This window comes from Hyperoodon ampullatus (genome assembly GCF_949752795.1).
Source record: "Hyperoodon ampullatus genome assembly, chromosome: X".
NCBI lineage: Eukaryota > Metazoa > Chordata > Mammalia > Artiodactyla > Ziphiidae > Hyperoodon > Hyperoodon ampullatus.
Genome location: NC_136913.1, coordinates 52,592,109 through 52,609,229, shown reverse-complemented (window position 1 = coordinate 52,609,229; position 17,121 = coordinate 52,592,109). Strand labels below are relative to the sequence as shown.

Genomic DNA, 17,121 nt, shown 5'->3' with positions numbered 1-17,121 from the left:
ATCTATGCCTGGATGTATAGACGAGACCAGTCAATAAAAACTGGAGGAGGTGACAGCAACACAAGACTAGAAGGAATATGAAAAATCAAGGAAACAGGACATCATCAATGGAATGCAATAATTTCCAGAAGCTGACACACAAAGACCAGGAGATCTGTGATTTGCATGATAAACAGTTCAAAATAGTTGTTTTAAGGAAGCTCAATGAGCTACAATAGAAACAATTCAACAAAATCAGGAAAATATCATGAAAAAAATAAGAAATTTAACACAGTCAAAATCATAAAAAGAACCAAACAAATTATAGAGCTGAAGACTACAATGTATGAAATGAAAAATACAATAGAGAGCATCAATAGCAGACCTGGTGAGCCAGCAGAAAGTATCTGTGAAGTCAAAGAAAGGTCATTTGAAATTGACTAGTCAGAGTAGGGAAAAAAAAAGAATCAAAAAGAGTGAAGTATGCCTGTGTGACTTATAGGATAAAATTAAGATTAACAATGTACAAAATATTGGAGTCCCAGAAGGAGAAGAGAGAGAGAAAGGGGAAGAAAGATCATTTAAATAAATAATGACTAGAACTTCCCAATTCTGGGTAGGTATTTGGATATCTAAGTTTATGTGGCTCACTGGTCTCCAAGCAATTCAACCCAAAATGGTCTTCTCTAAGATACACTATAATAAAGCTGTCTAAAATCAAAGACAAAAAGAGAAGGTTAAAAGCAGCAAGAGAAAAAAACGATTCTCATATGCATGGGAACCTGCATAAGGCTATCAGCAGATTTCTCAACAGAAACCTAGCAGACAAGGAGAGAGTGGAATGATATATTCAAAGTACTGAAAGAAAATAACACCCAACCAAGAATGCTGTACCCAGAAAAGTTGTCTTCAGAAATAAAGGAGAGAAAAAGAATTTCCCAGACCAAAAAAAAAAAAAAAAGCCGAAAGAGTTAATCACACTAGACTTGTCTTACAATAAATGCTGAAGGTTCTTCAAGCTGAAATGAAAGTATGCTAATTAGTAACATGAAAACGTGAAGAAGAAAGTATGACAGGGACAGGAGACAAGATGGCAGAGTAGAAGGACTTGAGCTTACCTCCTCTCACAAAAATAACAAAAGCAAAACTAACTGCTGAACAACCATCGACCAAAAAGACCCCAACCTACCAAAATATGTACTCTACACCCAAAGACAAAGAGGAAGGCACAAAGAGATGGTAGGAGAGGTGCTTCTGCAATATAATCAAATCCTATACCCACCAAGTGGGCAACCCACAAACTGGAAAATTAATATATCACAGAGGTTCTCCTACAGGAGTGAGAGTTCTGAGCCCCACGTCAGTCTCCCCAGCCTGGGGGTCTGGCAATGGGAAGAGGAGCCCACAAAGCATTTGGCTTTGAAGTCCAGTGGGCTTGAGTCTAGGAGTTCCACAGGACTGGGGGAAACAGATTACACCCTTGGAGGGAGCACACAAGGTTTCATGTGCACTGGTACCCAGGGCAAAGCAGTGACTCCATAGGATCCTGGGCCAGACCTACCTGCGGGTCTTGGAGGGTATCCTAGGGAGGCAGGGGTCAGCTGTGGGTCACTGTGGGGACAAGGACACTGGTGGTGGCATCTCCAAGGAATATTGATCATCATGAGCTCTCCCAGAGGTCATCATATTGACACCAAGACCTGGACAACAGCCTGTAGGATCCAGCACTTGGATGCCTCAGACCAAACAATGAACAGGGTGGGAACACAGCCCCACCCATCAGCAGACAGGCTGCCTAAAGTCATCCTGAGCCAACAACCACCTATAAACACACCTCTTGCCATGGCCTTACCCACAGAGGGACAAGATCTAGCTCTGCCCACCAGTGGGCAGACACAAGTCTCTCCCACCAGGAAGCCTGTATAAGCCACTGGTCCCACCTCACCCAGCAAGGTGCAGACACCAGAAGCAAGAAAAACTACAATCCAACAGTGTGAGGAACAGAGACCACAAAGACAGAAATCTAGACAAAATGAGATGGCAGAGAAATATGTTCCAGATGAAAGAACAAGATAAAACCCCAGAAGGACAGCTAAGTGAAGTGGAGATAGGCAACCTATATGAAAAAGAATCCAGAGTAATGACAGTAAAGATGATTCAAGATGTCAGAAAAAAAATGGAGCACAGACCAATAGGATACAAGAAATGTTAATAAAGTGCTAGAAGCTTTAAAGAACCAACAAAGATTAAACAATACAATAACTGCAATGAAAAATGCACTAGAAGGAATCAATAGAAAAAGTGAGGCAGAAGAACGAATGAGTGAACTGGAAGACAGATTTGGGGAAATTGCTGCTGCAAAACAGAATAAAGAAAAAAAGAATTCAAAGAAATGAGGACAGTCTTAGAGACTTCTGGGACAACATTAAATGCAAAAACATTTGAATTATAGGGGTCCCAGAAGGAGAAGAGAGAGAGAAAGGGCCTGAGATAATATTTAAAGAGATAATAGCCAAAAACTTCCCTATGATGGGAAAGGAAACACCCACTCAAGACCAGGAAGTGCAGAGAGTTCCATACATGATAAACCCAAGGAAGAACCTACTGAGGCACATATTAATCAAATTGACAAAAAATTAAGGCAGAGAAAATATTAAAAGCAACAAAGGAAAAGAAACAAATAACACACAAGGGAATTTCCATAAAGTTATCAGCTGATTGTTCAACAGTAGCTCTGCAACCCCAAAGGGAGTGGCATGATATATCGAAAGCCATGAAAGGGAAAAAACACAACCAAGAATACTCTACCAAGCAAAGCTCTCATACAGATTCCATGGAAAAAGCAAATGCTTTACAAACAAAAGCTAAGAAAATTCACCACCACCAAACCAGCTGTACAATGAATGCTAAGGGAAATTCTCTGGATGGAAAAGAAAAGACCACAACTAGAAACAAGAAAATTATGAATGGGAAAGTGCAACAGTAAAGGCAAACATACAGTAAAGGTAGGCAAGTATCCACACAAAATATGATAACAAAAACAGAAATAGAAGAGGAGCATACAAATGCAGGATATTGGAAATCCATTTAAAATTAAGAGACCAGCAACTTTAAAAAAACTTGCATATATGTAGTCTGCTATATAAAAACCTCATGGTAAGCAGAAAGCAAAAATCTAGAACAAACACACAAAAAAAGAAAAAGCAATCCAAACACAACACTAAACATAGTCATCAAATCACAAGAGAAGAGAACAAAAAGGGAAGGGAAGAAAAAAGAACTACAGAAACTAATCCAAAACAGTTAACAAAATAGCAATAAGAACATACAGATCAGTAATTATCTTAAATGTAAATTGATTAAATGCTCAAACAAAAAGCCATAGACTGGCTGAATTGATTTCAAGAAGAAGAAGAAGATGTGGTATATATATGCAATGGAATATTACTCAGCCATAAAAAGGAACAAAATTGGGTCATTTGTAGAGACATGGGTGGACCTAGAGACTGTCATACAGAGTGAAGTATGTCAGAAAGAGAAAAACAAATATCGTATATTAACACATATATGTGGAATCTAGAAAAATAGTACAGATGAACCAGTTTGCAAGGCAGAAATAGAGACCAATGTAGAGAACAAATGTATGGACACCAGGGGGTGATGGGGGTCGCACGAATTGGGAGAATGGGATTGACATATATACACTAATATGTATAAAATAGAAAACTATCAAGAACCTGCTGTATAGCAAAGGGAACTCTACTTCACTTTGCTGTGCAGTAGAAACTAACATGACATTGTAAAACAACTATATCCGAATAAAAAAAAGTAGACACATATATGCTGTCTACAAGAGACCCACATCAAATCTAGAGACACATACAGACTGAAAATGAGGGGATGGAAAAAGGTATTCCATGCAAATGGAAATCAAAATAAAGCTGGAGTAGTGATACTCATATCAGACAAAATAGACTTTGAAATAAAGACTGTTACAGGAGACAAAAGGGACACCACATAATGAGCAAAGCATCAATCCAAGAAGAAGATATAACAATTGAAAATATTTATGCACCCAACATAGGAGCACCTCAATATATAAGGCAAATTCTTACAGCCATAAAATGGGAAATTGACAGTAACACAATAATATTGGGGCACTTTAACACCCCATTTTCATCAATGGACAGATCATTCAGACAGAAAATCCATACGGAAACAAAAGCTTAAATGACACATTAGACAAATGGACTTAATTGATATTTATAGAATATTCCATTTAAAAGGAGAAGATGCACATTCTTCTCAAGTGCACATAGAACATTTTCCAGAATAGATAACATGGTGTACCATACAGTAAGCTTCATTATATTTAAGAAAATTGAAATTATATCAAGCCAGCACTTCAATGTTGATATTAGGAATCAACTACATGAAAAAAAAAACTGCAAAAACACAAACACGTGGGGGCTAACAATATGTTACTGAACAACAAATGGACCACTGAGAAATCAAAGAGGAAATTCAAAAATACCTAGAGACAGACAAAAATGAAAACACGATAATCCAAAACTTATGGGACGCAGCGAAAGCACTTCTAAGAGTGAAGTTTGTAGCAATGCAGTCTTACCTCAGAAACCAAGAAAAATCACAAATAAACACCAAAACTTACACCGTAAGCAACTAGAGCAATAAGAACAAACAAAACCCAAAGTTAGTACAAGGAAAGAAATCATAAACATCAGAACAGAAACAAATGAAATAGAGATGATGAAAACAAGAGAAAAGACAGTGAAACTAAAAGCTGGTTCTTTGAAAAGATAAACAACACTGATAAACTTTAAGCCAGCCTCATCAAGAAAAAAAGGGATAGGGCTCAGATCACTAAAATTAGAAATGAAAAAGAAGTTACTTCGGACAACACAGAAATACAAAGGATCATAAGAGACTACTACAAGAAACTATATGCCACTAAAATGGACAACCTAGAAGAAATGGACAAATCCTTAGAAAGGTAAAATCTCCCAAGACTGAACCAGGAAGAAATAGAAAATATGAATAGAGCAGTCACAAGTACTGAAATTGAAACTTATTTTAAAAACTTCAGGGCTTCCCTGGTGGCACAGTGGTTGAGAGTCTGCCTGCCGATGCAGGGGACACGGGTTTGTGCCCCAGTCCGGGAGGATCCCACATGCCGTGGAGCAGCTGGGCCCGTGAGCCATGGCTGCTGAACCTGTGTGTCCGGAGCCTGTGCTCCGCAACAGGAGAGGCCACAACAGTGAGAGGCCCGCGTACCACAAAAAAAAAAAAAAAAAAAAAAAAAACTTCACACAAACAAAAGTCCAGCATCAGATGGCTTTACAGGCAAATTCTGTCAAACATTTAGAGAAGAGTTAACACCTATCCTTCTCAAACTCTTCCAAAATATAGCAGGAGGGACACTCCCTAACTCATTCTATGAGGCCACCATCATCCTAATACCAAAACCAGATACAGATACCACAAAAAAACAAAATTACAGGCCAATATCACTGAAGAACATAGATGGAAAAATTCTCAACAAAATACTAGCAAACCAAATCCAACAATACATTAAAAGGATCAAACACTACAATCAATTGGGATTTATCCCAGGAATACAAGGATTTTTCGTTATCCCCAAATTAGTCACTGTGATATACCACATTAAATTAAAAAGTATAAAAAAATATATGGGGCTTCCCTGGTGACGCAGTGGTTGAGAATCTGCCTGCCAATGCAGGGGACACGGGTTCGAGCCCTGGTCTGGGAGGATCCCACATGCCACAGAGCAGCTAGGCCCGTGAGCCACAACTACGGAGCATGCGCATCTGGAGCCGGTGCGCCACAACAAGAGAGGCCACAACAGTGACAGGCCCGTGCACCACGATGAAGAGTGGACCCCGCTTGCCACAACAAGAGATAGCCCTCACACAGAAATGAAGACTCAACACAGCAAAAATAAATAAATTAATTAATAAACTCCTACCCCCCAACATCTTCTTTAAAATATATATATATATATATATGATTATCTCAATAGATGCAGAAAAGGCTTTTTACAATTCTAACACCCATTTATGATAAAAGCTGTCCAGAAAATGGGCATAGATGGAACCTACCTCAACATAATAAAGACCATATACAACAAACCCACAGCTAACATCACACTCAACGGTAAAAGCTGAAAGCATTTCCTCTAAGATCAGGAAGAATAAAAGGATGTCCCCTCCCGCCACTTTTATTCAAGTTCTGGGAGTCCTAGCCACAGCAACCAGAGAAGAAAAAGAAATGAGCGGGATCCAAACTGGAAAAGAAGTAAAACTGTCACTGTTTGCAGATGACATGGTACTATACATTGATGATCCTGAAGATGTTACCAGAAAACTACTAGAGCGTATCAATGAATTTGGTAAAGTTGCAGGATGCAAAATTAACACTCAGAAAGCACTTGTATTTGTGTACACTAACAGCAAAAATCAGAAAGTATATAAGGAAATAATCCCATTTACCACTGCATCAAAAAGAATAAAATACCTAGGAATAAACCTACCTAACGAGGCAAAAGACCTGTACTCTGAAAACTATAAGACTCTGATGAAAGAAATTGAAGGTGACACAAATGGAAAGATATACCATGTTCTTGGTTTGGAAGAATCAATATTGTCAAAATGACTACACTACCCAAGGCAATCTACAGATTCAATGCAATCCCTATTAAATTACCAATAGCATTTTACACAGAACTAGAACAATTTTTTTAAATTTATATGGAAACAAAAGACTCTGTATAGCCAAAGTAATCCTGAGAAAGAAAAATGGAGCTGGAGGTATCAGGCTCCCTGACTTCAGACTATACTACAAAGCTACAGTTATCAAAAAGACCTACTGTATAGCTCAGGGAAATCTGATCAATACTCTGTAATAACCTAAATGGGAAATGAATCTGCAAAAGAATAGATACATCTGTGTGTATAACTGAATTACTCTGCTGTACACCTGAAACTAACACAAAATTGTTAAACAACTTCAATATAAAACAAAAATTTAAAAAATCATTTCCAAAAATATATGGTAGTGGCACAAAAACAGAAATATAGATCAGTGGAACAGAATAGAAAGCCCAGAAATAAACCCATGCACCTATGGTCAATTAATCTACGACAAAGGAGGCAAGGAAATACAGTGGACAAAAGACAGTCTCTTCAATGAATGGTGCTGGGAAAACTGGACAGCTACATGTACAAGAATGAAACTAGAACATTCTCTAACACCACAGACAAAAATAAACTCAAAATGGATTAATGACCTAAATGTAAGACCAGATACTATAAAACTCTTTGAGGAAAACATAGGCACAACATTCTTTGACATAAGTTGCAGCAATATCTTTTTGGATCCACTTCCTAGAGTACTGAAAATAAAAACAAAAATAAACAAATGGGACCTAATTAAACTTAAAAGCTTTTGCACAGCAAGGGAAACCATAAAAAAAAAAGACAACCTGCAGAATGGGAGAAAATATTTGCAAACGAAGCAACTGACAAGGGATTAATCTCCAAGTATACAAACAGCTCATGCAGCTCACTATCAAAAAAAAATAAACAAGCAACCCAATCAAAAAGTGGGCAGAAGATCTAATAGACATTCCTCCAAAGAAGACATATAGATGGCCAAAATCACATGAAAAGATGCTCAACATTGCTGATTATTAGAGAAATGCAAATCAAAACTACAATGAGGTATCACCACAAACCGGTCAGAATGGCCATCATCATAAAGCCTGCAAACAAATGCTGGAGAGGGTGTGGAGTAAAGGGAACCCTCCCACACTGTTGGTGGGAATGTAAATTGATATAGCCACTATGGAGAACAGTATGGAGGTTCTTTAAAAAACTAAAAATAGAGCTACCATATGATCCTGCAATCCCTCTCCTAGGCATATATCCAGAGAAAACCATAAATCAAAAAGATACATAAAGCACCGAGCTGATCTCCCTGTGCTATTCGGCTGCTTCCCACTAGCTATCTATTTTACATTTGTTAGTAGGGAGGTGGGGGGGAGATGCAAGAGGGAGGAGATATGGGGATATATGTTTACGTATAGCTGATTCACTTTGTTATAAAGCTGAAACTAACACACCATTGTAAAGCAATTATACTCCAATAAAGATGTTAAAAAAAAAAGAAAGAAACATTCACCCCAATGTTCATCGCAGTGCTATTTACAATAACCAGGACATGGAAGGAACCTAAATGTTCATCAATGGATGAATGGATAAAGAAGATGTGGTACATATATAAAATGGGATATTACTGAGCCATAAAAAAGAACAAAATAATGCTATTTGCAGCTACATGGATGGACCTAGTGATTGTCATACTTAGTGAAGTGAGTCAGAGTAAGTCATATATCATATGGTATTGCTTATATGTGTAATCTAAAAAATGGTACAAGTGAACTTATTTACAAAACAAAAATAGAGTCACAGATATAGAAAACAAACGTATGGTTACCAAAGTGGAAAGGGAGAGAGGGATAAATTAGGAGATTGGGATTGACATATACACACTACTATATATAAAATAAATAACTAATAAGAACCTACTGTATAGTACAGGGAACCCTGCTCAATACTCTGTAATGACCTTTATGGGAAAAGAATCTAAAAAAGAGCAGATATATGTATATGTTTAACTGATTCACTTTGCTATAGAGCAGAAACTAACACAATATTGTAAATCAACTATATTCCAATAAAAGTGAAGTAAGTCAGAAAGAGAAAGACAAATACTGTACGCTAACACATATATATGGAATTTAAGAAAAAAATGTCATGAAGAACCTAGGGGTAAGACAGGAATAAAGACACAGACCTACTAGAGAATGGACTTGAGGATATGGGGAGGGGGAAGGGTAAGCTGTGACAAAGTGAGAGAGTGGCATGGACATATATACACTACCAAACGTAAAATAGATAGCTAGTGGGAAGCAGCTGCATAGCACAGGAAGATCAGCTTGGTGCTTTGTGACCACCTAGAGGGGTGGGATAGGGAGCATGGGAGGGAGGGGTGGGATAGGGAGCATGGGAGGGAGGGAGACACAAGAGGGAAGAGTTATGGGAACACATGTATATGTATAACTGATTCACTTTGTTATAAAGCAGAAAGTAACACACCATTGTAAAGCAAGTATACTCCAATAAAGATGTAAAAAAAAAATAAGCAAAAGACCTAAGTAGATATTTTCCAAAGAAAATATTCCAACAGCCAACAGGTACACGAAAAGTACCTCAGCATCATTAATCATCAGGAAATGCAAATCAAACCCACAATGAGATATTACCTCACACCTTTCAGAAAGGCTGTTATCAAAAGACAAGTGCTGGCAAGTGCTGGGAAGGATGTAGAGAAAAGAGACCCTTTTATACTGTTGGTGGGAATGTAAGTTGGTACAGCTGCTATGGAAAACAGTATGGAGGTTCATAAAATAATTAAAAATAGAGCTACCATATAATTCAATTTCAGTTCTGGGTATATATCTAAAGAAAAGAAATAACTATCTTGAAGAGATATCTGCACCCCATATTTGTTACTGCATTATTCATAATAGCCAAGACATAGAAACAACCTAAGTGTCCTTTGACAGATAAATTGATAAAATAAATATATACAAACACACACACACACACAATGGAATATTATTCAGCTGTAGAAAGAGGGAAATCTTGTCTTTTCCACATCATGGACTAACCTGGAAGGCGTTATGCTAAATGAAATCAGACAAAGAAAGACAAATACTGTATGATCTCACTTACATGAGGAATCTAATAAAACTGAACTTGTAGAAACAGAGAAGAGATTGATGTTTGCCACATGCGAGGGGTGTTGTTGGGTAGGGGAAATATGTGAATGTGGCCAAAAGGTACAAACTTTCAGTTATAAAATAAAGGAGGTTGAGGAAGTAATGTACAGCATGAAGACTAAAGTTAGGAAAACTGTATTGTATATTTGAAAGTTGCTAAGAGAGTAGATCGTAAAAGTTCTCATCAAAAGAAAAAACGTGTAACTATGTGAAGTGATGGATGTTAAGTGACCTTAATGTGCTTATCTTTTTTCAGTATATACATATATCAAATCATTACGTTGTACACCTTAATCTTATACAATGTAATATGTCTATCATGTCTCAAATTAGGGAAAAATACAAAATCTGAGCAGACAAATAACAAGTGAGATGGTTGAATCAGTAGTCAAACCTCTCAACAAAGAAAAGCCCAGGAACAGATAGATGGTTTCACTGGTGAATTCCATGAAACATTTAAAAAAGAATTAACACCAATCCTTCTCAAACTAGTCAAAAACCTAAAAGGAACACTCTCACACTCATTTTATGAGGCTAGCATTACCCGAATACCAAAGCTGGATAAAGATACTACTAGATATCCTTGATGAATACAGATGTAAAAATTCTCAACAAAATACTAGTGAACCAAATTCAACAGCACATAAAAGGATCATGCATCATCATCAAGTGGGATTCATCTCTAGGATGCAAGCATTGTCTACATATGCAAATCAATAAATGTGACACACCACATTTATAGAATGAAAGATAAAAATCACATGATCACCTCAATAGATGCAGAAAAAGCATTTTACAAAATTCAACATCTTTCATGATAAAAATTCTCAATAAATTGGGTATGCAAAGAACATATCTCAATATAATCAATGCCTTTTATGACAAGCTCACCACTAATAACAATATTCAGAGGTGAAAGTTTGAAAGCTTTTCCTCTAATTTCAGGAATAAGACAAGGATTCCAAACCTCACCACTCCTATTCAGCATAGCTCTTGAAGTCCTAGCCAGAGCAGTCAGACAATAAAAGGCAATTAAAGTCAGAAAGGGAGAAGTCAAATTGTCTCTGTTTACAGATGATATGATTTCATACATAGAAAACTCTAAAGACTATCCCAAGAAATAATAATATTAGAATAATAAAGGAATTCAGTAATGTTTCAGGATACAAAATCAGTGTACAGAAATCAGTTGTGTTTCACTAACAACAAACATCCAAAAGAGAAATTAAGGACACAATCCCCTTTGCAATAGCACAAAATAGTAAAATACTTAGGAATAGGCTTAACCAAGAAGGTTAAATATCTGCACATTGAAATCTAGTAGACATTTATGAAATAAATTGAAGAAGACACAAATAAATGGAAAGATATCCCATATTTATGGATGATAAGAATTAATATTGTGAAAATGTCCTTACTATACAAAGCCATCTGTATACTTGCTGTAATCCTTATCTCAAGTTCCATGGCATTTTTCATAGAAGGAGAGAAAACACTCCTAAAATTCATATGGAACCACAAAAGACCCCAATTAACCAAAGCAATTCTGTTAAAGAAGAACAAAGCTGGGGCAATCATGCATCCCAACTTCAAACTATATTACAAAGCTATAATAATCAAAAAAATTATGGTACTAGCATAAAAAACAGCATATAGATCAATGGAACAGAATCAAAAGCCCAATTATAAACCCACACTTATGGTCAACTAATATTTAGCAGGAGGCCAAGAATATTCAGTGGGGGAAGGATAGTCTCTTTTATTAATGGTACTGGGAAAATTGGTTGTTTACATGCAAAGGACTGTATTGGACCCCTATATTACACCACTCACAAAAATTAACTCAAAACGGATTAAAGACTTAAGTGTAAGACCCACATCTATAAAACTCCTAGAAGAAAACAGGGAAAATACTCCTCAACATTGATCTTGGCAATGAGTTTTTGAATATGACACCTAAAGCAAAGCCAGAGAAACAAAAATAAGCAAGTGGGACTACATCAAACTAGAAAGCTTCTGCACAGCAAAAGACAATCAACAAAATGAAAAGGCTACCTATACAATGGGAGAACCTTTTTATAAACCATACACCCAATAAACACACACACACACACACACACACACACACACATACACACATACACATATACACTGGAATACTATTCAACCATAAAAAGAAGGAAATCCTGCCATTTATGGAAATATGGATAGTCTTTAGGGAGTTATGCTGTGTGAAATGTCAGACAGAAAAATACAAATACAATACATCACTTATATATGCAATCTGATAAAGGCAAAATTATAGAAAGAGAAAATAGGTTGCCAGGGGTTGGGGTTGGGGAAAGTGGGGCTATGTTGGTCAAAGGGCACAAACTTCTAGCTATATGATGAAATCATTTTGGAGATATAATGTACAGTATGGTTAATATAGTTAACAATACTATATTGTATACTTAAGGTAATTGTGTGAGGTGATGGATGTGCTAACTAAACTTATTGTGGTAATTATTTCACAATATATATGTATAATGAATCATCACATTGCATACCTTAAACTTACACAACATTGTATGTCAGTTACATCTCAATAAACCTGAAAAACAATAACAAGAACAAAAACAAAACAACAAAATACTGGATTTTAGAAAAGAAGTGGTTCCTTCCCACTGAAGTGTGAATGTCTTAATATGTTATATGATACTACTTCCAGGGTAATGGGATCAAGTCATCAAACAAAGGCAAACAGAGAAACTATAATGTTGAAATTTCAGACACTGACCAGCAGATGAGAAAGGTATTTGGGAGCAGCAGAGAGATCATCCTTGCATTCTGAATCATATGCTGTGTACCTCAGCCTATTCTGTTCTGAATAGAGATAAGGATTAAAAGTGGGCACTAGGTGCTTTGAGAAGCCCCTTGCTACCTAATTTATACCATTTCCCTTTGATCTCCCGTCTACTCTAGGTGTCACCTCTGCTCGCTCAGTTCCTCCTTCCTACCCACCACCGCAGGACCCGTTAAACCAGGGCCAGTACCTGGTCCCTGATGGCATCGCTCAGTCGCAGGTCTTTGAGTTCACCGAACCCAAGCGCAGCCAGTCACCATTCTGGCAAAACTTCAGCAGGTTAACCCCCTTCAAAAAATAATACCAACAGGGAGGCAGATAATTTTAAAAATAAAGTAAATAAAATTATATTTATAGATGGACCTTTTTTCGGAGAAGCACTGTTGAAATTTATATATATATATATATATATATACATATATATATATATATACACATACATATACACACACACGCATACACACACACACGCACACAGGACCTTGAGTGTACACACACACACACACACACACACACACATGCAGAAGGACCAAAAATGTTTTCTGTTGTTTTGGGGAAGTAAAATCTGTAGTTGGTAGGAAGAAGTACCAATGAATTCCAAACACATGATCCCTTCTTAAAAAGTTTTCCATTCTTACCCTGTCCCCCTCCCCTTTACTTTCAGAAAATGACATTTCTATTTGTTCCTTTTCTTGTTGAGATAATCTTTTTGCTCTCCTGTGAGTGATTCATTGACTTGTCATTATTAACATAGATGTGTTTGTATTGTTTTTTAGTTTCCTGATGATACTGATGCTGATGACTTTTGAATTTAATTTGATGTGGTGGAGTTTGGGAGTTTTGAATTTCTTTTTTTCCTTTTCTTTTTCACTGGGTAAAGGGAGGATCCCCTTCCTCCACTCCCTCAACTGATCATCTGCGAATATTCCTGCAGCCCTGCAGTTGCCCCAAATAGCCTTTTCCCTGCATCTTCTGTCCTCAGTCATGCCAGTCTGGACATGCTCTGTTGTGCCCTGTAACATAAGTGCTCAATATTTCTATTGCTTTCACTGTGTTTTAGGTGTTGTAGAGGGATCAAAACTAAGCAGAAACAAGAGAATGTCAGAGTAATGATGCTGGAGAGGACTTCTGTTCAGGGAGCATTCTGCATTTGGGCTATTTCTTCTGCTAGCACTGGGGTTTCCCATGTTGCAGCACTGCTGGGTCATGCCAGTTTTGTATCTGGGGTTTAGTTTGGGTCAGTTTTTCTCTTCTTCATGCCACTTTGGTTATGGTATTTCTTCTAGGCTTGTCCCTCCCCTAACCTAAAAAATCTGAACTAGAAGTAAAGAGGCTGAGACTCTGCCTCCTGGAGGAGGGATTCAACTGCCTCCAGTACCAAGTAGGTTTAGAGTAGGACTCCCCACTGCAACCGGGGGCCTGGTTGTACCTGCTTCCCATTGGCAGATTGTTTAGGCAGCATTGCTGGAGTCTGTGAGAGGTCAAGACAGAGCCTACCTGACCAAGATCATCAACTGTATTCAAATTATTGACCTGGACAGAATCAAATGCTGATAGTAACCTCTTATAGGAAAGAACAAAGATGGACATGGAAAGAGATAACCTCAGCCCAAGATATGTACTTACAGTTCCTAACTTATGTGAAACTTCCCCCATTGTTAGCCGATTGCATGGATAATCTTCCATGGCTCCTTCCTTCCCCTCTTCCTGTCTTCCTTCTTTCTCCTGCTCTCCCCTGCACAGGAGGGTTGCTGGTATGAGCATAGTTAAAGCACTTCTGGCACTCAAAGACTGCCCTGTTTCCAACATTCTCCCATCCCACAACATTTGAAGTAAGCAAGCGAGGAGCCTAGGGGACTTTTCCCTGTGGAGAAAGGATTTGAGACAGACATGCTACCCTCAGGCTCATTTTTGGTAGGCTTTACACTTAGGAAAAACTAAATTTCCACACAAAGAGACAGACTCCCTATGGGTACTCCCTATTCCTCCTCTCCACATAGCCCCTCAGGTAGATAGACCTTGAACAGCAAGGAGAATGGAGTACAAAGGAGTAAGGATGGGCCCTACTATAGAGAGCCATTCTAGTGAGGAATCTGGAGATTGTGAGTCTATCCTGGACCCTGTGGGAGAAGACTTCATCATGAAAGGATCTCAGCTTAATGAGCAGGAGCCATGGCTGCATGGGACACAGCATAGCTGGCTTGATTGTGCTCTTATGCCTCCTGATCCAGACTAGGCCCTGCCCAGCCTGGGAATTTTTCTTCTATGGGAATCAAATTACAAGCTGTTTAAGCTCCCATTCTACCACACCCAAATGAAACTTGAGGAGTTAGCCAAGAATAAGTGTGAGCTGGGCAGAGGGCCAGGGCTCGGGACTGGCCACAACTGCTCAGCACCTGACCCAGCTACTTAAGCCCACTTGACAAGGAACCTGGTACCCAGTGCCTAAGCTAAAATGGCTTCCCTGGCAAACAGAATGTCTGGCTGTGCTCTATTTTCCTACTTTCAATTCCTTCCCACTAGGCTTGGCCTTGACTTGTTTCTCCAGGGCCTGGGGGCACACCAAGAGGGGATGCATGGACAGGTCCCTGGACCTACAACTTCTCTTGGCCAAGCTCAGTCACACTCCCACTTCCTGCTCCCCTGGGGCTGTGCCCAGAGCTCCAGGATCAGGGATTGTCACCTCTTTCCACCCACCTCTCATCCACCCAACCCACTGGCCTCATCAGATGCCAATAACTTATGAAAACAACAAGAAATCTGTTCACCATTGCTTGGAATATTCCCCCAATCTATGGCAGAAAAGCAGACCGGTGGCCAACAGCCCCAAGGGGAACCCCATTACCTGGGCTCCGGATCCAAGCCTATTCTGTGTTCCCACAGCAATGCTATCCCCAAGAACTCTGTACATCTCTGTTTCTGCATGGCCCAGAGATCCCCTTTCCTCAACTCAATGAGGCCTGGATTTGCTCAAAAAGGCTTTGCTAATATATTCCATGGGCCCTCTTGTGGGATGGTCCTAACCCAGAAATCCACCTCCTCTTTCTCTCTCTCCCTCTCGTCCCTTGTATGTGTATATCTCTAAAGGATTTATAGGGACAGCAACAAGAGAGTTCTAACAATTCTAGTGTGAAGCCAAACAGTGATCTTTTAGTGCTTTGGGGCTGGGGTGGGCTGGGGTGGATGGATGGGCAACAGTAATTTTGATTACCCCTGCTGCTCTGCACTTGCCAGTTTATTATTTCATTTCTTCTATCTGACTGTTTGACCCTGTCAAACAAGTGTCAAAGTTGTGTGTTAAAAAAATGTTTAACAAAAATATGATGTTGTAATGACACAAAGCCTTATGAAAATATTTATGGAGTTCAATAAAAGAAGTAAAAAGACACCTCCAGGCATAGCTCTCATGCCATTTTGTGTGTGTGTTTGTGTGTGTGTTTTACCAATTGCGAAATAAAGGGAATTTGCCTGGCAGGGACAGCTTACACCAGCCTAGTCTTGGCCTGCCAGCCCTGCTGTTCTATTGCCAGGCTTGCCATGGTCTGTCTGTGGCCTTCCATGTCTTTTCTGGAAGAGTGGGTCGCAAGAATCAAGTTTGATCCTGTAACCAGGGCTGCTTCAAATGTCTTCATGGGTGGGACTGTCCTTCATGTCACTTGGCTCTTTCACAAGACTTGAAGGCCCATTCCTGACCTTGCTCCTTTTCCTTGCAGCTGTAAGTCCAGTACCTGCCCTGTGTACTCTCACATGAGCTTAAAAGCTGCTTTTTGGACCTAACCAGAATCCATATCACTTAGGAATCCCCCACCTCCAGTTCTTTCCTAATGCTTCCAGTCCTGTCTCCTCAGAGGTATACATATTCTTTATCCATCCCCCAAAGTGGATGGAGTGACCTTACTGTTTCTTTCATCATGGTGTCTCCTGCACATACATGCTTCTTGCTGCCCACAAGGCTCCCATGTGGTGTCTTATGCTGCCCATTAGAGACACAATAGTTTGTATGTTCTGATACTACTTAACCTGCCTTTCCCCAGAAGAAATAAACACTGACCCTAATAAAATAATTATTCTTCACCCATCTCCCAACCCCCTTCAAATTGATCTCAGAGTTGCCTACTCTCAGAGAGTTCCTGGGTGCAGCATGGATTGAGGGGGGTTGGGAGCAAGAATATGGAATGGGTTGATACTAGCACATGAATGTGTCACTCTCTATAATCTCCTTGAGAGCCCTGTATCTTAAGTTTTTAATTTAATCTAGGCTTCCAACAGGTGACTACAACCATAGGTCCTTTTTTCTCTAGTACCAAGAGCAAGGGGGAGGAGGCCTAAGGTCTCTGCTGTGGGCTTTGGCTTACTTCAGTGTTTCAGTCACAGAGACCACCACTCTGCTGCTTGGCCCACTTAACTTTTAGAC

At 39.0% G+C, this 17,121-nt stretch overlaps 1 protein-coding gene across 4 annotated transcripts in view; it reads left to right on the top strand.

Annotated features, from left to right (window-relative positions):
• The window catches only part of ARHGEF9 (Cdc42 guanine nucleotide exchange factor 9), a gene marked incomplete at both ends in the record, with an annotated part of 229,194 nt that extends 216,186 nt beyond the window's left edge, over positions 1-13,008 (top strand). For all 4 annotated transcript variants that reach the window (XM_079728262.1, XM_079728260.1, XM_079728261.1 and 1 more), the window contains one exon: positions 12,827-13,008. In XM_079728262.1, the coding sequence (XP_079584388.1) occupies positions 12,827-13,008 (182 nt within the window). The remainder of the gene's footprint in view (positions 1-12,826) is intronic.
• Positions 13,009-17,121: the final 4,113 nt, after the last annotated feature.